The following is a 27,390-nucleotide window of genomic DNA, read 5'->3' on the forward strand; positions in this document are numbered from 1 at the left end:
CAGTGGAAATGGGGCCTTTGCTCACTGCAAACATTCAGTTTCTGCCATGAGGAAGTGTTCAAAGCTCAGTAAATGTCAGACTTGGAAATTATGATAATTAAAATTATCTCCAAAGCTCCCATTTGTAAATATGGCTTGAAGATGTGTAACCTTGTATGGACTGTCAGTGTTTCCAGTAGCTCACGAAGGCAGGATGTGTCTATTTCCAAGAGAGCAGACAGATTGCAATCCTCCTATGAGTAGAGGAAACAACCTCGAAATGCCAGTAGTTCCTCACGCTTGGAAAGCGTCGTACAGATAATTAAATCTTGACTGCAGCTCATACTTCATTTCTTAAACCGGAGAAGGTCAATTATAACACACAGTGTGTATGAATCCATCATAGTTAGCTGCAGTTAGAGCTGCTGGAATCAAACCTTTCACCTGGTGAGATGACAGATCACCACAAACGACACATGGCTTTTGTTTGTGTGTCGCTGTGGTTCATTCTTCACTGTGTGGTGTGAACATAAACAAAGCAAACACTAAAAATACAACAAAGTCAAGTTTTCCAGTCGAGTTCAGGCCAAGGACGACAAACAGTTCTTGTGATCACACTTTAAAGGAATACCTCTCCTCTCAATCGACCGTTTGTGTTTCAGTTACTAACCCTGTGTTATGTTGAATTTGTGAGGAAGATTTTGTTTTTCTCGCACGTCTCCACGGTGATTAAAGAATTTAGAAACAGAGAAAATTCTTACTTTATAGAACTCATAGGGGTCCAAGTTTAACAAAAGCAAAACTTTATCAAAACATCTTTTTACTAACTGTAACACACTGTGTGGTATAGTCGAATTTATCCAGTCATATGCTCAGTAGAGGAAGAAGATATACTTTATTAATCCTGGATGGGAAATTCAATTTTTTTTTACTCTGCTGTCACGTACACACAGGCCCGGAATACATACACATGCACAAACAGGACCTATACATGCATCAAAAGGAGAGATGTCAGAGTGAGGGTGTTGCCTGGGACAGGTACTCCGAGCAGTTGGGGATTCAGTGCCTTCATCAAGAGCACATCAGCAGTGCCTAGGATGTGAACTGACACCTTTCCAGCCACCAGTCCACATGCCATACTTTGTCCAAACGAGCACTTGAACTGGCAACTGGCCAGATCCCTATGGACTGAGCTACTGCCGCTCCCTCTACCTCCCAAACACATGTTCACTAAAATCTTACTATTTTAAACTGGACAGACATTGAAACTTATCTATGCTCTCTTCCAGACTCCATTGACAGAAACGGTATTTTTACTATGCTGAACACAGGAGCTGTTGGTCTACCACTGCCTCAATCAGATAGTTTGTTGTGTTTTAAAGGGTTAAGTCACACAATAAGACAAACATTCCTAGCTTGGAGTATGGAGCAAGTTACAAAATGAGCAATGTTCAGGTATTTAAATGAACTGTTTTATGCTTTATTACACACTTGTTGCTATTAAAAATAAACCCAATGTCCCCATATGAGGACATCATTTAGTTCAAAAACTACTTCCTGTTCAAAGACAGTGCTTAGTTTTGATATTTATCAGATCCTACTGATCCTAAATAGCTAGGAGAAATTAAAAATGCATACCAAACAAAAGTTTGGGTCTCAGGAGGATGTAGTTTTGCTGTTATTAAACGTGGGACACCTATAACTTCATTTCATCAAGAATTTTCATTCTTGATTCATGAGGTCGCAGGTCGCACAGGTTGTGAGGAGAGCAAGAGCTCCCTGACACGTGGCCAACATTTATGGTGTGTCTCTGAGTGTGTGTGTGTGCTTCATGATGAACCTTCACAGCAGGCGGTCTGGTCCTCATTATCTTCCCAGTGTCCACACTCATGGCAGAGAGCCTGTCTCCGCCGCCGCAAAGCTGCAGATTAATTTTGATTTTAACAGCATGTGTAACACGCAGAACACATGTTTGCTTTCCTTTCATTTGCGAGACGCTCCTCTCGCACACGCTCGCTGCAGGCCCACTCCTGAAACTGCCCTCAATCAGTCATGATATACTGAGATGAAAATATTATCTCAGAAATGTTGATTATTTTATATTTCCAAGAAACACAAGCAGTGTGCGCTCCAGCTTTGCTGGTTAAGAAGGATTTATTATTCCTGTGTGATATGGCTGCTGACTCAAAGTGTGATCAGGGAAATATTCTTTCTTTGAAATGTGCTGAACAAACAGATATTGAAGATTATTTGACAAAGAAAATCCTGACTAAAGATCCTCTTATTAGCCTTTTCCAGCTTCCACCATGATCCTTATTCGTGTTTCATCATTACGTTGTTTGATGCTGTGATAAAAGTTGTGGATCATGGTTTGTAGTCTTCCAAAAACACTGCAGATTTAACATCTCATGCTGACATTACAAGAAGTGTCTCCATCAGGCTCGTAACATTACTGCACATAAAAGTTTAGTTACAGATGTTTGTTGTGACAACAAGCTGTGACTCTCTAACAGACTGTGACAAACTGATTGCAGAATTTACTGTGACCCCTCTGATTTTCCTCTCTCTGTATTGACCAAAAGTTTGTGTTCGCCACAAACTTTTGGTCAAACTGATGCATTTTCTGATTGGTTTGATGCACTTCACTTCATTTCATGCTTCATTGTGTCGATTAATGTCTGTTCACTTTTGTTTGTGTCCATCCTGTGACTCTGAATGTGTTCCACCTCTTAACAAAATTATTAACATGCATCTTAGCGTCAGCATTTGCTTTAGAAATTGGGGTTTGTGCTCAGTGAAGGTAGTCTAATATTAGACGGTTGATCTTTGTTTTATTGAGGATTGACTTTTTAGATTTGTTTTTTTTACATAACAATAAGAATAATGCCTTAGGTGCCTTTCAGAGCACCCCAGGGCACCTTACAAGATAGAGTTAAAAAAAAAACAAGCAGCAATGTGTCCATCGATCATAAAATCAAACAATTCCATAATATACAATAAAAGTTAATAAAATGACTAGACAAAATCATAATTATAAATATTAAGTAAAAAATCATCAAGCCCTGACCCATGTCCTTTCATGTCCATGAAAAGTCTTTGAATATGTTTTCAAGAAGGTGTGGGAACCCTTTATATCATTTCAAGACATTATTTCATGTTTTGCTTTTTTTTTTAGAGCAGCCTTAATACAAACGCCACCCTTTACAGAGCGTGTCTGAAGGTATAATATCTCTCCATTATTGTGTTCAAAACAAATAACCGAAAACTCTTTTTGTGTCGCCCAGGCAGCGGGAGCTATCCGACCTCTGGTTTCCACGGTGATAGCCACCACATCAGAGGGCTACCTGGATCATTCTCTGGAGCGAGCCAAGTACCGAGCCAGCGAGATGCCTCAGGGATTCACATATGATGTCATCTACCAGGCCTATCAGAGGGTAGAGTCTGTTGTTTCATTTGTCGTTAACACACAAGAGGGCGTTCCAATGTTGTCAGTGGTGGGCACCAGGGTGAGAGTCACAACCATCAGTGCAAGCGCGATAAGACAGAAAAGACACACAAGGACAACATAATGCAGTTTGATGGTGGGACATTTAAAATGTGACTTTGGCATTTTTCAACCTGGACTCTGTTTTTCCATGTTGTTGTGTCTTAAGTAACAAATGGGAACAACAATTTTTGGAACTGGTCCAGTATTGCAGGAGAGGGCTGCAGCTCACAGCGAGTCTGTTGAGTCTGTTTCTACTTAAACAAAAAGGATCCTACTCTTTAACAAGGTCTCTTTCAGTAGGGTTCCTTTCTATAATGTTGTCGGACACTTAAAATAGCAAGCTGAGCTTGTCAGTGACAGAAACAAACACTTTTTGTGTGCTTCAATTAAAATCACTATGCGACCATGCCTTAAGTGGTCACACTGAGGCCCATTTCACAGCTTCAGGTTCAGTGCTCTCACTCAAGTTGTTCCCATTTGTCACTTGGAAACAAAATGTGGGAAAATCAGGTCCAGGTTGAAAATACCCAAAGTACCCACTAACATGTTGAAAATTTTGCAGCTTAAGTCCCAAACTCAGTACAAAAAATGTTGACATAGCAACAAGTGATGTTCTGTGTCTTCTGTCAATCAGCGAGCAAAGACGCATAAACGTAGCCAGACTTAAAAAGAGACTAAGAGGACAGCAACTGCATTGAGTGTCCATGTTACGGTAATTGAAAAGTAATATGGAGTTATTCTAAAAAAAAATTAAGCTTCACTGCAGCTTATCCCTTTTGAGGCAGTCATCTTTTTTGTGATAACCTGTTAAGAGAGTCCTGTTTTCTCAAATGTAATTAATGTGTGTTTAAAAAATGATGTAGTGTTGATTTAGGCTTCCCACTTAACTCAAATACACATTTGCCCCTTCTTTGAAAATTCCTGGAAGGTAGGGCTGTCAAGCGATTAAAAAAATTAGGGATGCACCAAAATGAAAATTTGTGGCCGAAGCCGAATATTATTAAACGCTAGGCCGAATACCGAGTACTGAATACAGAATATCGTTGTTTAGTTTTTCATTAGTTTTTGCAGATGAACCCCCTCCAGATTAGTGTTGTCACGGTACTAAAATTGGGACCCACTGTACGATACCAATGAAAATATCATGGTTCTGAGTAGTATCAAGATACCATGGCGAAAATGAGGCAGATGTGCCTTTTGTCATTTATGAAAAGATAAATCACTTTTCTATAATACATCAATGATATTTCAATGGAATAAATTACTTATTGACTTATTCATACTTCAAAAACAGCATCAATGAGTGATTAACATAGGGTGGATCAAAATAAAATAAATAAATAAAATAAGAATCAACCAGCCACCCTCCTCCCCTGACAGTCCCTTCATAAGTAAAGAACAGTCCCTAAAGTGCGGTGAGGTTTGTGGAGCCGACTTCTCCGTCGCCCGGTAAGCCGACGGCCGCCGTATTTGACAGGGATACATTCCTGTCTGTGTCTGTGACCCCCGTTCAACCCACAATCGGTGGGATTCTTCTTTCGTTTCTGCTGCTGGTTGAAATCTGTAGGCTGCTCGCACAGCGTGCTGAATGATTTAAGCCTATTTTGCTCGCTCAAAACTATTTTTAGTCGCAAATGTGAGTGCAGTGAGGGACGGATCGCCACACTGCCGACATTTTACTCCGCCCATCACCGCACGCTGTTTGATTGCGTTATCAAAACACACCACTATTCTTCAGCCTTGCTTTTAACTTATTCCACCGAATACCGAATGTGTGTTTTTTTGCAATATTCGGCCGAATATATTCGGTTACCGAATATTCGGTGCATCCCTAAAAAAATGTATCTAATTACATCAATTGATTCTTTTGCTGTGAACGTATTGAAATAATTTCAATTCAAATTAATTTTGGCAGATGTGTTATAAAGCTGCTGGATTTTGGACACAATTGTCCCCCTGTCCTCTTCCACTGAAACTGGTCTGCAGTCCATTTTGCAAGGGCGTTAGTTAGTCACAGGCAGACTTACTCAGTTTGTGCCTGGTCAAGTGTGGCATGATGGGGCTGAGTGCTAACGCTAGCATCAGAGGCTGAGCAGCGTCGCAGCGTCGTATCGTCTGCCTCCATCTTGTGTCAAAACCACTGTGGCCTTCAATGACACACCGGGTCAAAGGGCACCACAGAACGTGATTAATCTGCGTTAATTTTTTTTAACGTTTTTCTTTTTTTTCCCGTGATTAATAAAGAAAAATTAACGTGTTATTTTGGCAGCCCTACTGGGAGTTAAAGGTACACACAAATATTTAAAATGAGAGAATTTAACATGACAGAGACAACAGGCTAGAGAGAGGGGAGATAAATGAGAAAGCAAAGAACCTGAAACTTTATTTGCTTTTTTCATTGCCGTAACTTGTTCAGTAATGTGATAATATTGCCAATGAATTCACAGGTTTTACTGTCAGTACTAGAGATTATAAAGTGATCAGTGGTTGCTATTGCACAAGTCCAACTTTATGCATTTAATCTCATCATTTATTATTCTATTTTTGGTGATACATATGTTGGAACAGAGTAAAAGTGTTGCATTAATCATTCTGTGCAACAGAAGAGGTCATGCACTGGTCCAGGATTTGTCCAGAGTTGATTTCTACAACAGCAGAATTTGTACAAATAACACATAACATCACAGGATGGAGAAATCAAGTCCCGCAGGCGTGTGTCTTTTACTCCTAGTGTTGAATAATTGCACAAAAAGTCTCTCAAATCCTATGAAACGACAGCCAGGTTGAGATTTATGCTCTAAAAATTACACCACTTAGATGACAAAGGACTTTATGATTCTCATACATCATAACAGGCCTTCACAGTCCCTCATTGTTCGGCTGATGTGCCAGAACCTGCAGGCTTTCCCTCTGAAGAGCTTGTGGCGTGGGTGCTATCACTTTCACTTGGCCTCCGCGTCTGGGAAAGAAATGACATGTTAATATATTCTGCCACACTGCAGCAGATTAGTCTGTGGAACAAATGTGAACAAAGGCTCAGCTGGAAAAACTTGTGAGAGAGCAGTGAAATTACATGGCACATTTAGGTGGAGTCGGATTAATAGTCTCAGCACTTGAGTGCGTTTTAATATGTATACCTGAAAAATGGAAAGAATTTATCCGCTGACGTAAACCGTAAATGTGTCGGGTCTTTTTTAAAAGCAGGGGCTTATTTCTAAGACTTGGCGAGCTGCTTTCATGTGAAACTTGAGTTGCAGAAGTTGATCTTATTTATTTGAGTTTGCTATTTCATCCCTGACTCCATTCGATGGTCCCTTCGATAGCCACGGTTTTGAAGGACGCAGCAAACTCTGAGCTAAGAGCTAAAGTATGCCTCCAATTGGAGCCCCATTTGTCTGCAGTTATTTTTACTCCTGGCACATTTCTATCTTCAGATTGCTCTGAGAGCCCTGTTGAGCTCACATTTATGCTGCGGTGTCAGGGCCAGTCAGGTTGCAAAAATGAAGACAAAGTGGGGAGGTCACCAGAGAAAGAGACGATTGGGGGACGCTTGAGAGTGTGTCCCCCTGTCTCCTGTTGTTCTCCTCCTCTTCAGCCTTTCAAAAGGTAGAGAAAGTGTCAGGTTAGGACTGTAGGACATGCTCATGAAAAATCTCTGAGAGCTGCACATTTGTATCTTGACATCCATTGAGAGTAGAAGAACTTAGGGCTGAAAAGACAAAGGGGGAGACACTTTATCCAGTCCCCAGTGAAAGCTTTTGTACCGGGAGAAAATGCTAAAGGTTAAATTACCTCAAGACCGAGAGCGAATCTCTGCTGTAATTTCTCTCTTCAGTTCCAGGGTCTGTGGAATAAAAGACCCCTCTCTTTTATAGCTTGATAAAATATTACCCAGGTATTATCTCAGGTAGCATGGACTCGTCTTTGTGTTTTAAATCAAATGAGCTCATCGCCTCAATCCAAACTTCCATGTGATCTACAGGAACTGAGCTTTCCCAGCTGAGTTAAAACACAGATAAAACTATATGAACCAATCTTATTTAAGCACTGATATAAATAAAGAGTAGTCTGTGTGCATTAGCCGTTAAGTGCACTCAGCAGGTAGTTCCTCAGAGTTAGGAGAGAGAATATTGGACTTGTATATAGCCAGTTGTTTGCTGACATATTTCCTTCTAAATTACTTTAAAAGGTGACAAATGTAAGGCTTGGTATCAGCACTAAATACTTGTCAGGTATTGACTGAAATAACTCAGTACCAAGTAGTATCGGAACTTCTCCAGTCAAATAATACCTGCATTTGATCCTTCTTGTACCCAGATTTAGAAGAAAAACACTACTTGTATGTAACGTTCTTCAAATTAATGCGACAAGTAATGACCCTGTAACGCAGCAGCTACAGCCCATATGGTGAAGTTGAGCTCTGTGTATTTGATGTAGTTCAGCGTGCTGAGATGCCACCAGAATGTTTGGTAGTCTAGTATACATGCTCGTTGTATCTGGTGGCATTTCACAAAACTGAATGCTGCCATTCACAAGATCAGGTAGAAACAAAAGTTATCAAATGAAGCACCCTGCGTTGGTTTAATTTAGGTCCAGTGTGAAGGATTTAGGGGGTTATATTGGCAGAAATTGAACATACTATAATAATTATACTTTCTTAAGTTTAAAATGACCTGAAAATAAGAATTGTTGTTTCCGATACCTTAGAATGAGCTGTTTATATCCACACAGGGAGGGGGACTTTGTTCCTGGAGATCACCATGTTGCACCGCCATGTTTCTACAGTAGCCCAGAACGGACAAACCAAACCCTGGCTGTAAATAGGGCCATTCACGTTTTTTGGATTTATTTTTATTTTTTTATTTATATTTATGTGACAGTGCTTTATTCAGTGTACCTACTGGTTTAAATCACTGAGTTTGTTTGTTCTGGAGAGGAGGAGTTCTCTGTGGATAAATTAGCTCCTGGTAAAAACCTCCTGAGTGTCTGGATCTTATCAGAAAAGCAAAGTGAGCACACATTAGGAGATTTTAGGCTCGTGGCTCGTCTCCGACATGCTAAACAGTATTGCAGAAACAATGATTTATAATGTAAAACTGTTTTTTTAAGTGTTTTTATCGCCATTAATTGCCTAGTCCGTTTGTTTTGGAGAGGAAGAGACCTTTGCAGATAATGTGACTCCCGGTAAAAACTTCCTGAACAATGAGCACTGAAGGAATTCTAACAGGGAGAACTTTTAGCTTGTCGCAATGCTCACCACTAGATGCCACTAAATCCCCTAAATCTTACACACTTGACCTTTAATGGTACTGGTATTATGATTTTTTTAAACGATTCCCAGCCTTACATATATCAGTGTTTGTTTTAACTTGTAAATGGAATAATGTACCCAGTAAGAACAAAAGTAGACATTATTGTGCACAACCTTTACATCTGGAGCTGGGACTCCAGGATTAACCTGCACATCCAGATTGGCCCTAACCTGAAATTAATTCTGATTAGTTCAGTTAGCCTCTTGTTTTTATCTTGGCTCACAACAAGATTGAGAACAAACGCAGTCCATAAAAGCATCAAATTTGCATGTGTAGCATTTCCCTCCAATGAAATATACTGGAACCACATGTTCTTACCTTCTAATGAGTCTTGGAACAGTTGCGTGAAAAAGAAAAACGAGGGGAAATAAAGTACTGGAACAAACATTGTCACATCTCTGCTGTTGGAAAGGCGCAGTGAAGTAAAAGAGCCTTTTATGAGTTACTGGTTTAATGATAAAATTAGTTAATGTATGTTTGGAAATTTTTTTGGTCATCCAACACAAATAAAATCCTGTAACACTGTTGTTAAAGCATTTAGATTGAAAGTGGAACAGTTTCCGAATGAAACAAACAAGAAGCTGTTCACCACCATCACCAGGCTCTATGACAACGTTTTGCCATTTCTCACATACACAGGAACAACCATTTTTGTAGCATCCACATTTATACAAGAAAACACATCACATGTTGAAGACCAGCGTGGAAAAATGTCTTATGACCTGATGAAACCAAATTCAGAGAGATAAGAGTGTTACAGGGCCAACAGTCTATCAGCCAAAGAAAACAGCATCTTCTGAAGTGTCTGCTGAAATATGTGGTGACGGAGCATCACGTTATGAGCCTGCTTCTCTTCTGTCCAGACACCAGCTCTGATCAGGATACAGACGGTGTATGGAAGGCCTCAGATATATTCGCTGAAATATGTGCAGAAAGTTCAAGCTGTAGAAGCATTTCATCTCTCAAGGAGACGACAATACGATGCACAGAACCAAATTATCTCAGGAATGTCTGAACAAAAGACGAGCCTTCTCGAACAGGTGGTAAATCAGAGAGTACACAACAGGCCGTGTTGTTCAGTCTGGACTCCTCTGAAAATAAAATGGGCCTTATTCACAGTGTGTACGCACAAATCTGGGATTCAAGAATATTTCCTTACTTGAATTTGTTCATACTCTGCGTCATTAAAAAAGCTTTTATAGACAATGATATTTAAAATCTAATGAGATTTATGTGACAGACTGTCCAACCAAATAAAGTAATATTTAAAATATTCCTAAGTATGTGTACGACTTCAGTATCTTTCTTAAACACACAGACCATCCCTACATGATGTCAGCGAGTTCATATACGTAACAGGGCATCCAGTTGGTTGCAGCCGCTGGTTCAGCTCCAGCACTGCAGTGGAACATGGTGTACCACAGCTCCACTGAGTGTGATGGAAATATATTGTTGTCAACAATTGTCCACAGCCGCTCCTCTCTGTTGTGTCCCCTCTGCAGTGCAGTGAGTCAGACTTTGAGTTTGGCACCGAGTGTCTTCATCTGGCTCTGCAGTACTGTGGCACCAATGCCAAGCTCATCCAGGGGCCGCCAACACTGTGGAAGGTGAGCTCGCCAGGGGCCTGGTTTGGGTTCTGGGATTGTGGATTTGGTGACATTTTGGCGAGCGCAGCTGTGTGCCCGCTGCTGATTTATCATATGGGCACAAACAAAGCTCATGAATTGGAAGTGAGGGGTGCTGGCAGAGGAGGAAGTACTAATATATTGAATGTGACATCCAGGATTAGCATGCAGAAATTAGTTTAAATGTAAATGTCCTGTATTTACCCCTATATCAGATCATATAACGCTCTGCCTTGAACAGTTAGTTCACCCAAATTACAAAAGGACATATTTTTGTAAGTCAGACTTTGTGATATCTTACCATGAAGATACTTTTGATTGTATGTGCAGAGGTTTTGAGATTTTGGTCTCCACCCTAATATAATGGACAAAATTTTGTTTGTGGTGCTGGAACCATTGAAGGACATTTAAATAACATCTGAAGAACAACTTGTCTTCAAAAAACAAAGCCTCAGCTCTTTGGATAACTCTGAGTGGTGGTTCAAAGCTCTTTGCTTGTGATTAATACGAAGCCATGATCCCAGGCTTTTTTGAACAGATAGTTCCAGGATCTGTGGAGCCACAGGAGCTTAACGTCCCCCCGAGTTTGCTGCTCCTGAGGAAGTGTGAAAATTAGCCAAATTAGTCTGATTTGTCTGCAGGACACTGTAACCTGTGACAGGCTGTTATGACACCACAACTATCACACATTCACATATATGGAGTTTTTTCACGTAAGTCTACATTACCAAAGGTTTATGACAAAATCACACGACACCAAATCCCATGAGCGCATGGCGAGAGAGGAGAGGGAGAGACGCTGTGCTGCTGCCAGAGGAGCCGCTGAATGAGTTCCCTCTGAGCTGTAAGTCACTAAAAGAGTCTGAGAAGTCCGGGGCTGTTCATAAAACATTCAGGACGCCACAGTTTATTCCACTACGACCTCTTTTTGGAGCCTCTTTTTGTAATAATTTCACTTTCAGCCATGGTTATTGTTGCCGTGGGTAACTGTATGACATCAATATATCAACAGGTCGAAATATCAAGAATATCATGATATGAATTTTTCACATGATATTAAAAGTTATACCAATATTATCGTGAACAAGATGATATGGCACACTCCTAGTCAGACTGAGGCACTGAGGTCTCTGCTCCAGGTGGACTTTCGGTGATAGCTTTTTTGTTTTTTTCAGGCTAGTGATTGGCCGACATCTTCTTCTGCTTTTCGTGGCTTTAGGGTCACAGTTATGTTGCTGCCTGTCAGTTTAGTGTACTCCTTAAAGGCTTCAAATGTGTTTTGCGTTTTGATTTGGAATGAGATTTTTTTGTGACAGCGCTTTTGTGGACTTTTTGAGACCAAAGATATTGCGTACGTGTGGACCAGGCTTTAGACCCGTACAGAAACTGAAGTAAGGTTTCTGGATTTCTGAAATGGCTCCTGGTCACCTGGAAAAGTTTCTGCAGTGGGGTCGTCCTATTAGAAGCATTTCATTTAAAATTTTTAGAAGTTTGAGAGGCAAAACTTGACAGTATATCACAAGAAAAAGCAAATATTAGAGAAAAGTTAAAAGCATAAATATGATTTTTTTGTAGCAGACTTTATTACTTTTTTCATATTAATCATCTTGTGACATTGTAGGAACCACTGATTGATCTAGAGTAACTTTTTTAATGCTTTTAGGAGCCCAAATAGTATTTTTTTCCAGAGGCAGATATCTCAAAAACTTGGCACATAAAATCAAAACCACTATCTCTGCCAGGCACCTCTATGAATAGATTATTTTTGTCTAATTTGGGTGAACTGGTCCTTTAAACCTATGTTATTTTGAACTCCAGGTAACCTACAAACGGGATCTGGCTGCTGCAGAGTCCATTATCAAAGGTGAGTGGCCTTCTTTATGCATTTACCAATGAATCACTTCCTGTATGTTCTGTTTGGACTTTTTCTTCTTTTCATGTTATTTACACACATGATGAATCCATGAAGACGTGTATACATAAAAGGCTGAGGGGCTTCTCAGATAGATTAAATGGTCAGAAATGAGCAGCGTAGACTATTTGTGTCTCTTTGTTGAGTATAATGAACCATTATCGTCCCTCGCTGCACTGAGGGGGATAAATTCTTTGTAGCATTGTTCAGCTTCGGTTGAAACAGGCCGGCTGTAAGCAGTCGGTGAACACTATGGAAAGCAAGTCAGAACAAGGGAGACTATCACAATCAGAGACATTAAAATAAACACAGCCCCATATTTCACCCCGCCAGCACCTGGACCAACAGTTACCTGTTTGATGATGACATAAGGTGCACGGTGATTATTCCCACAGCCTCTGATGTGAATGAATTCATTGTGTGTGTGTGTGTGTGCGTGTGTGTGTGTGTTTTTTTTAGAGACGACGTGAAAAAGAGTTCTCACATCTGTCAGTATGACAAACTGTCGAGTGTGTCAGTTGGTGTGTGTTTGTGTTTCTGTGTGCCCATACATACTTGATTACGCACCGTGTGTGTATGTGGGAATTAGTGTGTGTGTGTGTGTGTGTGTGTGTGTAAGTAAAATGTATGTGCAGGCCCACACGTAGCTGTGTGTGTTTGTGTGAACACTTACGAACTGATTTGTCAGTAGATGGCTTTTTAAGTGAGGCAGTCGTTCCAGAGGTTCTCGGCTTTTTGCAGCAGTGGCTGAGATGAGTGGATGTTGTTGTACAGAACAGTAGGCCATCTTAGTTTAATGTTAAATGGATGGAAAATGTATGTTCTCTTTCTGTCCAGGATGTAAGGCTGGGCAATATATCGATACATCTATCCATATGAGACTAGATATTGTCTCAGAATTTGGATTTCATTTTATTGTAGGTGTTATTTCCTGGATTTAAAGGCTGCATCACAGTAAATTGATGTAAATTTGCAATATTTTTAACTGTCATTTTCTTTCAGACTCTCTGTCGCAGTCAGCGTGTGTCATCACAGGTGAATCTGCACAAGCTGTGACGCTGGCCGGTGCTCTCCAGAAGGCCGTTGGAGCTCTCGACATGGTAAGAGCGACAGTCACAGCTGGTTAAAATGTCGGTTATGTTGCTGACAGCATTACTGAAAATACCCTTGAGTTTGGCATTTTTGTTTTCCTCCGTCTCTCCGTCCTTGTACCACCAACCCCCACAAATTCAATGTGAGCTCCACTTGGGTGGCCCCGGCGGTGAGACTTGCCATCTGTGCTCAGACCTCTAATGTAGCCTGTCTGGGAGATCCACTCTCTGCAACTTTCCTCCTCCTCATTTTCACCCTCCATCCCCGACCTCCACCTCTCACTCCCCGGCATGCAGGAGAGCAGATGGCAGTCATATTTGCTGTACCGTGGGAGTTTGCTTGATTAATTGAGTGTTTAGTGATGAGTTCTTACCTCCTCCTCCTCCTACCACCTCTGCTCACTCAGACCTGACAAGCTCCCAGTTTCCACCACAGTTCATATCCCTCCCTTTCACTCTCAATCTTTTTTTGGGCACATCAAATTCCCATGTTGCAAACATCCTCCATTTAATTTATAAAATTGTTCCTCGCAGACAATGGAAAACATTATCCATATGCAAAACAGTAAGGAGTGACACTCTGAGATATTCAATCAGACGGCGCAGACCGCATAGAGGTTCCACATGTGAAATTTTCTCCTTTACCTCAACAACTGTTGGATTTCCCTTTAGCAAGCCACGTAACCACTAACTCAGGAAACCGTCCTTCCTTCTTCAAAGAGAAGAAGAAGAATGGATGTCATGAGAATGAGCTTTGCTGGGGCCTGTGCCATAAGGCAGTTTAGTGCGCATGACAGTAGGAGATTGTGGACAACGTGCGTAGAACGTGAAGTTTGTGTTGATTTGGATCTCGATATGTTTTTGACCACGTTATGCAGTGTTGAAGTATAATAACAGGTAATACATAAGAAGATGTAGAAATAGGACATCGAGTCGGTAGTGGGCTGTACGAGATGTAATTTTGGAAGGACTTGGCCTGTCGTTTTGTTTCTCTTTTTTTAGATTCTCAATAAACCTTGTTAAACTTTTTCCCTGCCTCATGAGAGTACAGTTGATCTCCACAAAAGGAACAGAAACACAAGTGGCCTAGGAACTGTGGTTATGTTGAAACGGTCACTACAGTCTTTGTTGTGATAGTTTTATACAGCTTGGGATAGACGGTAGCTAAAGGAGCAGCAGTGATAACACCAGCACCTGTCTAAAAAGTTTCGAGATTTCCAACTAGAAGCACCAGGAGTGGTCACAGAAAAGAAGCTGGGATGGTGTTAAAAAAGAGGCAGGGTGCTGCTTTTATCTCTAGGCAGCCTCATGCAGCCACATACGCTCTCTACTTATTGGGAAAAATTTAAAAAGTGGACACAGGCCCTTAGCCAGTATGCTAGTTTAGCAAAGCCCATGGCCATGTGGCTCCAAGTTTTGGGTCAAGTCAGTTTTATTTCTATTTCCCAATATCACAAATCACAGATTTGCCTCAGCCAGCTTAGCGATCTTTACAGCACAGCACACCTTCGTCCCAAGACCCTTGATTCAGTCAAGAAAACCCCCAAAATTCCTTCAACAGTGATAAAATGGAGTGAACCTCGGGAAGAGCAGCAGAGGAGGAATCCCTCTCCCAGGACGGACAGACCTGCAGTAGTTGTAGTGTGTACAGAGTTGGTCCGTGAGAAAGAGTAGCTCTTGTGCAAAGCTGTGTTTATAACAGATAAATGATGATAACAAGTTCTGATGGTTCAAAAGCTGTGTGTTTATAAGTTGCAAAATTTGTTTTGAGACAAACAAATGAACCGTACAGTGAAGGTGTACGGCTGCATGAGGGTGTATTGTGCCACCTGATATAATAATAGGAAGGAGCTCATTCAGCTCAGGGGGGTTGGACATGATGTTATGAATGCCTGTTCAGTTTCATTTCAATATAACAGCTCAGAATAAATACTGCCTCTCTTACCCCTTTTTCACCAGTGTGGAATGGGCTCTGTTCTGGTTCCTGCAAATAATTTTAGACCGTTGGGAGCAGTTTGACCAGAAAAAATAAATTGGTTCAGAACCCCAAAAGTTGGCTCGCAGCTGAACCCAAAAAATAATAGGTTTTCTTCGACCTGATGTTCGAACTGTGACGACATCAGTTGGCAAGTCATAATGTAGCTGGTTGGAAAGAGAGGATGGAGTCTTGTTTTAGTATTCTATGTCTTCTTATCATTAATAGCTGGTCCATGCTTGTTTTTTGGATAAAAACAAATGCATAACCTTCGGGTTATCAGTGTGATCCGCCATCTTGCTACTACTGTTTACTTCTGTTGTTCATTGTGCAACGACCTCCTTTGAGGGCACTTACTTTATAACAGTGGTTCCAATCAGAACCGGTGGGTCCGTTGGTTCAGTCCAGTGGTTCCCAACTGGTCCAGCCACAGGGTCCAGATTTTGTCTTAGTCATTAGTTCAAGGTCCACACAGTTTGATATATTCAGTGTCATTCTTGCGTTTGGCCATGTTGCCGAGCTAGTTTGCTGTGTCTGTCAGGTAGCTGTACGTTAGACACACACTCCACAGCTGGAAACAGCACTTCAAAATAAAAGCTCTGTGCTGGAAATTCACTGTTGGTGAGTCACTTGCAGTCCATTCAGAATGGACCTGTGACCAACCAGTTTGGAGCCACTGGGTTAGACAGCACCAAGGTTCAAAGAATCCTGAAAGGAACCAGATCAAGCACCTGAGTGAGTTTGGTGATACTTGTAGCTTTCAATGTTCTTGTTTAGTTCAGGCCCCTGAGGCTAATTGTGATTTGTGATATTGGACTATATAGATAAAATAGAATTAATTAAATTGACAGGAATATTGAGCAGAAAGTCTGTTCAATCAAATACTTACCAAAGTCCCAGCAAAGAAACGTGTTAAAAAAGTATTAAAGTGTTCTTAGAAACTCAAACCCCTCTTGCAGCATAATTCACCTCTTGTTTGTTCATCTGTTGTATTCATTATGTTGCCCACTTTGTCCGTAAAACAGCTAAATACACTGTCTCAGTGTTATGGTATGGTGTCTCCATAACTCAGAAGCTCTTCAAGAAGTTAAATATGTGGCGATTTATTGGGAAAGTGAGGATTGTTAGGATTCTGAATATACGGTTCAGTGTCAGAGAGGTGTGATAAAGCTGCAGCAGTGGTATGAGGAGCAGCTATAGACATTTTGATGCTTGTCTTTTTCAGGGGTGTAATTTTCACAAGGGTCAGGGGAGACATGTTCCCCGCACTTTTTAAAATCCTAGCCCCATCTTTACAGTTTGAGCATGGTTCTCTAAAATCTGTTTAAACAGTTTCCTGCCCAGCTGCTAAAATTCAGGTGAGAGGCGAAATAGGTGATAAAAATATGTATATGCTGGAAGTTGTGCACGCAGCCTGAGAGGAAGATGAAGCACTGCCCCTTTATGTGCATGCTTTTTTTCATTTGTTTTTATTTAAAGTTAATATAGAAACATCATAGAGTCAACCGTCAGTCAGAGATTACGCAGTGCTTCTGATGATAGATATGAAAAAGCAAATTTGTCATAAAGTATTGATCGAGATTGATATAAATGTATATAAATGCAAGATATAGCATTCCCCTTTTTTCATTTTATGGTTACACCAAACCTTCGCCCCTAACTGAAAGGGGTTCAAGTATATGCGGAACAAAATAACTTATAATAACGATGCAAATGAATCCTGTAAAACAACAGAGTAGTGTAAGGCCTCAGAAGATAGAACAGAATTGAATCACACAGGTTTAATAACGTGGTAAGCACAGAATATTGCAGAGCTTTTGGATCACATGAGACTGTACAGGTGTTTTTAAATTATGTCCGTCCCTTTATGAGCTTATATTTCATGCCCATCACCTATTACTCATCTCCAGAGCAGACACCCAGGCTGACGAATCGCCCACACATGGCTTCATGTATGGAAACGTGTTTCCTGAACCATTCTGATGTATATATATATTCCCCGGGTATAGCTGTTGACAGTGAAAGGGTTGGAGGTAGAGCACGCCGCATTACATGTTTCCATGTTCCTCCGTGATCCAAACAGTCCATCCTCCTTTAAACTCACTCCAAGTCCTTCATCAACTGGTGTCAAACGGGCGGATCTGGCTGTCCGGTGCTGGACCGGGCCCCACAGACGGATTGGGGTCGGTGTCGGCCTCTTTGGATCGGCTGATTGGAGCCATTCCCGTCTGCGCTCAGGTGGCCGGTGGGGATGTGTTTTTCCGGTGCCTGTGCTTCGGAATCAGATACATCCTTTTCAGGGAGTTTGGGAGGGAGGAAGAATGGAGGGGGAGATGAAAGGAGAGTGGAAGAAGCGGAAGACGAAGAATTACCTTTGTCCCAGTGCCATTACATGAATCTAATACAGGGATAAGCAAGGCTGGGCCCAGTGTAGTGTGGTGTGTGTGTGTGTTTGAGTGTGTGTGTGCACAGGTGGAGGATTTGGCAGCATGTGTTTGTAGGAGGAAGACACTCACAGTAAGAATATGATTAAGGGATTCTCTCAGCAGGATGTTATCTGAGAGATCCAAGGCTTACAGAGAAAAAGGAAAAGTTGTCAGTTGATGTACAAAAATTAATTTAACTCCAACAGGAAGCTGTTCTTATTTTATCTGTCGATCACTACTGGTGCAGTTGGGGGTTAAGGGCCTGCTCATGGCCACCTCAGACCCCCTGTACACCTTGCATTGAAATGCAACTAATCTAGACGCGATTTAATAGACCCTTTAAGGGCCGACGTCACAATGACATCATTTTACTAGCTGGAGGCTAAACCTGCCTCTCCCCCGCAGGGCTGTAGGCTACACTGGAGTCTTAAAATGTCATCTTGTGTTACTGGGAGCCAGAATAGAAGGAGTCATGGCTCAAAACTTAAATTTTATTGCATATCAACTGCCACTGCTCATCATCAAAAATAAAGACTGCTATGGTTAAATGTGATAAGACCAAAGGACTGGACGGAGGCCATCATCAAAAATGCTCACGTCTCACATGTCGTCAGATCAATAAACCACCATCAGTTTCGTCTACAGTTTCAAACAATGTCAAGACCACAGGCTGACAAACTTTAGGCTCAAATGTCTCAGTTTTGACCAAGCACTGCTGTGTTATTGTGTCTCTCCACATGGTTGTCTAAGTGTGTCATAAGCACCGAAAAGGAGATGAAGAACAGACAAATCACAAATGTAATACTGAGATGAATTAATTTGATTTGTTGTTCAAAAATACTAAATATCCGTTACGACTGGTGAACCTCATTTTCCTTTACACGAGTTCCTCCATGTTGAACTCGTGTCTGCAGTTGGTCACTATCCTACTTTCCCCTTTTGATGCATAATTATGAGCCATCAACTGTTCAAACATTAGTGGATTCAGATCAAAGCTAACCCCAGATAAGTGGATGTTTTATGGGCATCTAAGTACAGACATGGGGAAAGAAGTATTTCATTAAAAAAAAATCTGTCCACATCACGTCCTCTGTATTATCACTAACCCTTTTATCTTGACGTATGATAATATATAAATGTCTAGCCTAGATCAAAGATAATCCTCAGACTCATGTATCAACCTAGTGATGGTTTTTAATGATTAACCTCAACCTATAAGAGGATCTGTCACTGAGACAGAGAGGAAGGAGGATTGTTGAGCAGACACAAGCTAGGATAAGAGCTTTTCTGTCTGTCAGCCACTGATAGTGTTAAGTAATGGGTTCAGAGTTTTGATAGCAATTTACAAAAGTTTACTCGAGTAGAAACTGACCTTTAAATGTGGTAAATACATGTATTCATTGCATTTCCATCAGCGGTAAATGTATCTGTAGCTGCTGTTAGTTTCCCAGCTTCCACAGGCTCAAATATTAAATGAAGTAAATATCAGACATTATAATTTCTATCTAAGTTTGATTCTGACCAATCAGTTTTCTCTCCTTATGTTTGAATCTGTCTCTGCTGCTCTTGTCTACTTAAAAACTTAAAAATATATCACCCAAAACATACATGTTTAGCTATGCTAGCCGCGTGGCTCTAAGCTCGGCAGTGTTGGTTAGTCTTTCAGTCTGTCCCCACAACTTTGGCTGAGACTGAAATAGCTCAGAAGCTATTGGATGGATTACCATAAAAATTTTGCACAGACATTCATAGTCCCCAGAGGATGATACCTGTGAAACTCCACCCCTTTAGCCCCAACGCACCACAACATGCTAAGTGCACAATGATAGTGTTGTTTATTGGCCTCAACCAAATTGGGGGAAATCTGCTTTATGAACTTTAGTCAAATTAACTCGATACATTTTATTTAAAAGGCGCCTTTCAAAACACCAAAGGTCACGTTACAGAGCATAAAATATACATGAATACATTTTTCATCATATACATTATACATCACCAACACCAGGGAGCTAGCAAGCTAGATAAGTTAGCTATGTTCCCCGCACAAATGTAATGTTATCCTGGTTTTTCTATCAGCTGGGAGGTGAAATAACGACCCGTTGCTTGTGTGCGTATGTCCAGGTACAAAACACACAGCGACCTGTGTAGTCTTCATAATTATGTGTTTTAACAGCCTTATACTTTAACGGTTTTATTTTCTTGACTGGCAAAATTATCTTTTTAATTTACAAACATCATATGTGTCATTCATGGCACAGTGCAAATGGGATCACAGAATTATTTGTCTCTCCCCATTTACTACTGTATATATTTTTTCCAAAATATGGTCCCATGGTTGTCCACTGGAAGGAGAAGGACTTTGTCTCTCTGTGGCTGTCTAAAGCTCGCTAACATTAGCCACTATAATCTACTGGTCAAAACAGACCACGTAAGGCTGTATCGGGAAAACCCTGATTGCATTGAATTGAGGAAGTGTTCACGTTAGCCTATTGAAATTTAAATATAAATATATTTAAATATAATTTTTATGCCTCTGTGCCGACCATCGTCATGACAGGAGGCACTATGTTTGCAGGTTGTCCGTCTATCCGTCAATGCATCCTATTTTTGTACATGCGATATCTCAAGAACCCCTTGAAGGAATTTCCTCAAATTTGGCACAAAGTTCACTCGAACTCAAAAATGACCTGATTCAGATTTGGTGGTCAAAGATCATTGTGACCTCACAAAATATGTTTTTCCCCATAAGAATTCGTACGCTAATATCGACCAAATTTCACACATGTCGAATAGGATATAATGAAGATGATATTTTTTGTCCAAAAAAAGGTCAAAGATGTGTGAAGCATCCATGCTGTCCCAGACATGAATGTGAACTGTAACATCAACTTGCCTGGTGCACGGAGGTTTACATCTGTGAGGAGTTACAACCAGTTTTTATTTTCAAGAAAATTAATGTGCCATCTCTTACTTTGAGTGTCACACAATCGTCCTTTAAAGCTGCACTAATCTGTGTTTTCAACTGCTCAGCACGAGCTCGCAGAGCCAGTTAGCGACTAACTGGTGAAGGTAGTGAAGCATTTAGCTACTATAGAGTGAGATAATTCCCTCAGCAGTTAATAGAGACCAAACTAGAGCCAAAACAGAGTGAAAATCAGACTTTCTTTTGTCACATGGATGAAACGCAATTCCAAATAAATGCCATTGTTGCTTTGTTTTTACTGAATAAGTGGATAGCAGTACTTTACCATAAACTTAATAATGTTATAATATGTCAGTGTTGTGTTACAGCTTGATTCCACTGCCCCTAGGTCGCTAAAATACCCAAATATTACAGCTTTAACCATAATTTCAATGAGATTTTTTTGTGTTTACACACTGCATTGTTTTAAATTATACACTAAGATACCTAGAGTTCAGTCCCTTCTTTAACATATTTAAGATTTATTTCAGTGGGTGGCTCATGTCTCTGCTGAGCTCTTTGTTTTTCTTGTGTCCTCGGAGTGGTTTGGTCGTCAAAGCCTCCGTGGCTTCTTGGCTCTCCAGGCCATGCCTAAATTTAAATAAACATTCCTACTCTGGGATTTCATGCCCAACCTGGTTTAGATCACGTCAATTTTTTTAAAACCCTGCAAATCTACATTTCGGACTGAAATGATTTTCCTCCTGAAGCCATGGGCAGTTATCTTTCAAGACCAATTAACCCTCCAACATATGTTTCCCATAACCATTTCACATTTCCAATGACTTTCTGTTATTTTAATGGGTAGAACAACTGGATGTGGATGCCAAACTCAGACCCTGGATGTTTATTTCTGTGTTTATTTCCTGCGTGTGTGAAATTGTAGTACCAGGCTGTAATTAGAGGCACAACAACAAAGATGAATGTGAAACGAACATGGTGGACACGGAGTGCTATCCGGTTGCCTCATGTCACTCGTATGCCAAGGCTGAAGCTGACTGGAAAGATCAGGACCTAAATGTCCTGGTTCTTTGTGCAAAAAAGCTTTTACGATTCTTGGCCGCACGTCGGCCTTTGACTCAATTTGCAGCGTAATGAAATTTAAGTTGGCTTGTGTCTGATCGCTGTCCCCAGCTTTTGCATATGACAGAATTTTCCTGCCAGTGCAGAAGTATAAAGGAGTCCAGAAACAGTTTCTTTTTTTTAATCTCTTCCATTTGTTCTAATAAGTTTCTGATTACAGTTGATGGAAATAAGCCACTCAGTTGCATACTCCCTGAGTGTATTTTGATTTTTTATAATCTTAAATCAGTCATGGCAGTAAAGCAGGTGGGCGTACTCTGACACTGAATGATTGAAGAAGTAGCTGAAAGAAAAACCAGAAGCCTCGTGACCTTTTGAGCTATGAGGTCAATCTGTCACTCCACATCAGATGCATTAGGACTCTGGTACTGCAGCTCTTGCTTTATCACTCAGGATCCTGTAACAAGCAGAATATCAACTCAATATTTAACATCAGGGGATCTCCGTCTTGCAGGAGCTGGATGTCATCCCGGACCTGATGGGAGAAAACGGCAGGTATCTGTTAACAGATTGGAACTTCATCCAGGTTTCTGTAAGTTCCCATTACAAGCACAAGCTTTCAGAGAAATATAAATCTCTGTGTAAATATTCATGATCTGTTCAGGCTTCTAGCGTTTTCTTTATCTTGCAGGTCATCATGGAGAAAAATTCTTTCCTTCAAAAGTTCTTCTATTTTTTTTCTATGTCCTTTGTCTCCAGGTCAATAGTCCTTCCCTGTCTGAGGTGGAGGCCTTACTGACAGATTTGGAGGCAGCGAATCGGGCTCTTCTTCACCCACTGGTCGTCATTTGGGTGAGTTACATACAAATACTGCAGCCACAGTTTTAGAGGTTGTTCTGTGAGACTGAGACAGGAGTATTTGTACCAAATTTCATGGCAATCCATCCAAATGTTGTTGGTTCTACTCATAACCACACAAGTGAACCTCATGGTGGCTCTAGAGGAAAACTGAGGAATCACCAAAGTCAATAGAATAAATAATCTGATCATGAATGTCTGTAAAACATTTGTGGCAATTTCATCAGTGCTGTAACGGGTTGTTTATCTGCGCCAAACCACCACGGTATGGGGGTCACGGTTAAGTGCATGCAGCCGCACACAGAATCCACAGTGTGTACACTGATGCATGTCACGTGAAACCAAACTTTTAGCTGTGAGCAACATATTACCTGTGGATTGGCGTGCGAGTCAGTCACACAATGGCCAACACAAATAAAACGCCTGAGTGGAAGGCTCGCCTGCAAGTTCCCAGTCAGCTACAACAGCACTAGAGCGAGAGTTGTGTATAGGTGCAAGTTGTGTTTCGGCGTGAATGGAAAGACATCCAACATGCTAACACATATCCGACTGCATTACCTCTGGGACGAGGAAAAAAACAAACTGGAGCCCAGCTGCTTTTGCCTGTTGCTTCCAAACAACCTTTAGATGCAAAAACAAAACAAGATAAACAATCACTAAATTATTTGACATTTACGCTGACATATAGTAAAGGTGGAACTAATTGTAAAGCCCAGTTCCGACCAAAGATTTGCAATCAGAAGAGTAGAAACAGGCAACTTCTTGCAATGCGCCGTTCTGCAAAGTTCTAAAAACCTGCTGGTTCACACCAATACAACTAGATGAGATGGTGTATCATCTCTATGCAACAACTCAACACAAAAACGGTTTCGTCTTGTCGCGAATCTTTGGTCTGAACTGGACTTTTAAATCCTCCTTCAAGTTTTGAATTATTATATTTATTTTGTATTTTCATTTCATATCATAAGAGATGCTTTTCAGTTTCATAGCCTGTTGTGACCTGTTGCCTTTTGGGAAAGTTTAAAATGTTCCTTAGTTTTATTATAGTTTACTGAAGTTTTCAGTGGACAAAATGCTCTCTCTGCCCCCAGGAGCAAGATTTCATCTGTCTTTGACACTTCTGTCTGTTCAGAATAAATGAGAAACGTATCCTCATGCATTGTTTTTCACTCTACTGAACTCGCACGGAACCGTGGCTCCCAAATCGGGGTATGAACCAAAATGTGACTTCTGTGTACCCTTACACTCCTACAAGCCATCCAATAGTTGTTCAGATATTCCAGTCTGGACCGAAGTGAGGGGCAGACCCACACTGCCATCATTAGAAATGCTTGAATGGCTCAAAACCATTTGAGATAACACATGTTCAAATCATTCCCACACTTCCCGACTGCTCTTCTAGCTGTGCTCTTGTTGCTGTGTGACGGACAGATTTGGAAACCAGTGAAGAAGAATGAATGCATTAGACGCTGGGAGTCACAGGAGCTATCCTGTATCAGCTGCACAGGAACTCTGGCATGCAAAGTTACAGGGAGGAAACTCGACTTTGTAAAAGCCGATCTCAACTTTTTAACTTTGACCAGAGGATGGATGCCAAAATAAAGTTTGGTAATGAGGCCAACAGAACCTGGAAAGCCGGCGCTCTGTTCTGTGATGTGTGTTTTAACCAAAAAAAAATAAAAAATACCCGCAACAACTCCAGTTTAATAAGTGCACATGTCACACAGCATTACTCAATGAAACTACTGCCGTGATTTGTGTGTGATATGCTGGCCCTTCAATAAAGCTGTGAGTCCACAAACAGCAGGTTTCATTAGTAGAGGATCGACCTGCCTCTGTCACGGCACAACAAAAGCACCTGTGTAAATCTTACTGACTTATTACTTTTTGTTCTTTACTTGAAAAGGAAGGAAAACAGGAATTCAGCCTTCATAGTCATCTTGAAAGTGGTGGGTCTCATCTGAAAAGGAAGCACAGGAAGTGATATATTTTACATTTATGCAGCAGGTGCAGTAGCTTCTGCAGAAATAACCATAATTAGTCATTAGTATGAGCACTGCTGCCAAGAACGGATAAACAAAAACACTACAGATAAAATCAGCATCAGCACAAAGCTCCTGATTGACAGCTGCTCAGCAGTAATGATCATTAATGTTATTTTTGTCTGTGAAATTGTCATCCCTCTGTTCATGGGAATAAGATGAGGTATGACCAACCATACCTGCTTTACATTCACCCCTTCATTTTATGCACTGAAAGACCCTCAAACTGAAAGAGGGAGTACACATTCAAGTCCTGTTAGGACCCAGGCCTGTCACAATTACTGCCTTTGGTGGACACTATATTTAAGGATGCACCAATCCGATATCTGGATCAAATATCGGCTCCAATATCATCAAAATAGATGGATGGGGTATCGAAAAATGCAACCTGTACCTGAGGCGATCTTTTCCCTTTAAATCTATTGCGATGCAAGCTATGTCATACTTCATGGAGCGAAAGAGAGAATCTGCTGTGTGGAGGTATTTCACACTATTTCAACTGCTGTTGCACAATTGTTTTTTTGTTTGTTTTGTTAAAAATAAATAGTTCATCATTGCATTAATCTGTTTCATCTTGTTATATTTTATCTTAGGAAAGAACTGTGTAGTCATCAATGCCTGATGCCTCTAGTCTTTTCTGTTCTACATGTAAAGGTATATAGCTTGTTAGGTCAACCATGGTATCAGATCAGTATCAGGTATCGGCTGCTACTCAAAGCCACAGCATCGGGATCGAAACTGAAAAAGCTGGATCGGTGCATCTCTAGCTATATTGTCCCAGAAATAAAAGCTTCCTCATTCCTCCCTGCCGTATTATTAGACTTGTCTTTATTGAAGCAAAGGCGCCAACAAAGTTTCGCTGATTGAGTAATAACACATTTCGTCACAATAAAAGACCCCCGCTACTTTGTAATGTAAAAACTTTTATTGTGAAGCAGCAAAGTAAATAAATGTTGAGTTTTCGTGCAGCAACTTGACACACCTTCTAATAAAGCGGACAGCAAAGATGAAACTAAAATAAAGCAGGTATCTAAAGTAAAACCATACAGGACGCAGGAGCGAAACTAAACTCCAAACCACAGAGATTCAGTTAGAAGCTACAGACGTGCTGAGAGCTGAACACAGAGACTTTTAAAAACGCCTTTCTCTCTGGTCTCCTGCAGACAGAGGTCAGTGGAATCTTGCAATACACACCTGTTTGGAGGGGGGCGGGGGTTGGTTACGGTCAGCGAGACGTCACCGCTACCCTTTTGAGGGTGGGCGGCACCCAGCTTTTGGACCTACTCCTGAGAAGGTCCATCTCCGGTGCAGCTTGCCGTTGCACAGCGCGTCTAAAATGACAATGGAAACAAGAATCGTTGTGGCATGGCTTCACACGGTGCAGCCAAGAGTGACAATGGAAAAAGGGTGTTAGCTAGCTTGGCGCTAGCTGAGCTTGCGTCTGTCTGGTGATGCAGTTGGTGAGTGTAGTGCGGTACAAAAAAATAAATGAAGTGTCCCTTTTAAGAATCCGCACATATTACAGGCTTGTCTTCTTTTTCTATGAGTTTCAAGTGACTACAATTCAACTTTAATGATAAGCTGTTATTAACATTTGCAGTGGTGGAACAGCCTGCAGCAGGTTTTTATCCTTTTAAAAACCTCCAACCTCAGTAAGTGTAAAGATGTACCGTGGGTCAGTGTGACTGATGCAGAGTTCGACATGTCCCAGTATCATTTCCCACACTTTGAATGGACTTTTCTTTGCATGTCTCTGAACACAGACATCTGGCAGAAGGACGGATTCGAGGTACATGTACTACACAGCGAGCCAAACCTTGTCTTTTTTTCCGCTTGTAAAAACGTCACCTGTAGTCTACCTCAGGTCCCCTGATGAGCTCTGTAGCTGTTTGGAAACTGGACACCTCCCAGGAGAGCGCCGCAGCGCAGCCTCGCTCACTGTTGGCCCACTAGCAGAGAAACACTGACCTGAAAGCTCACTGAGAGAAAAACCTCAAACAAGCTGATCAAATCTGGTCAGAGAAACATCTAAATATTTGTGAAAGGCCTGTTTAAGCTCAGTTTTAATTTGGAAAATTGACCTCTTCAGCTAACACACAGAGTGAGAGCCGAAACAACAGCAGGTAATAAGAAAAAAATAAACCTACACAGGAACATTTTTTACCACAAAACAGCTCTGACTCACTGCAGATGTCACGCAGCATTACTCCTCTGGAGCTGAGCTCTTATCTGTGTGGATGGCACACACACACACACACACACACACACACACACATGGATTCACACTTGTAAACACACTGGTTTTAGTGGGATCGACTCCTTACAAAAGCATGTCAGAGTTCCCACAACTCCCACTGACAGCATGTTTCTATTCTGTCGTCTTCTTTTCTTTTCTATTCTGTTCCACTCCAATCTGTTCTATTCTTTTCTACTGTGTTGTAGGCTGCTCTATGCTATTACATGTTTTTTGTTCGACTCTGCTGTTCTGTCCTACTGCCCTCTCCTCTCCCCTCCTCTCCTCTGTCTTAGGACGCATTCACACTGGTGCTATTTGGTCCGCTTCCACGGATAGTTCGGTTCGTTTGGAGTGGTGTGAACGCTCATTCGACCTCTGGTGCAGTCCAAACAAGTGAACCCTAGTCCGCTTGAAAACAGGGTGTCTCGGTTCACTTGCAAGTGAACCCTGATGTGGTTCGCT

At 41.1% G+C, this 27,390-nt stretch overlaps 1 protein-coding gene across 1 annotated transcript in view; it reads left to right on the forward strand.

The window, feature by feature from the left end:
• crppa (CDP-L-ribitol pyrophosphorylase A) overlaps positions 1 to 27,390 on the forward strand; it is a 70,811-nt gene that overhangs the window by 8,475 nt on the left and 34,946 nt on the right. Inside the window, exons 3-8 of the mRNA XM_049583340.1 lie at positions 3,264 to 3,413; positions 10,281 to 10,385; positions 12,222 to 12,267; positions 13,318 to 13,415; positions 22,307 to 22,384; positions 22,552 to 22,644. Coding sequence (XP_049439297.1) covers positions 3,264 to 3,413; positions 10,281 to 10,385; positions 12,222 to 12,267; positions 13,318 to 13,415; positions 22,307 to 22,384; positions 22,552 to 22,644 — 570 coding nt within the window. The remainder of the gene's footprint in view (positions 1 to 3,263; positions 3,414 to 10,280; positions 10,386 to 12,221; positions 12,268 to 13,317; positions 13,416 to 22,306; positions 22,385 to 22,551; positions 22,645 to 27,390) is intronic.

This window comes from Epinephelus fuscoguttatus, linkage group LG8 (genome assembly GCF_011397635.1).
Source record: "Epinephelus fuscoguttatus linkage group LG8, E.fuscoguttatus.final_Chr_v1".
Lineage (NCBI taxonomy): Eukaryota > Metazoa > Chordata > Actinopteri > Perciformes > Serranidae > Epinephelus > Epinephelus fuscoguttatus.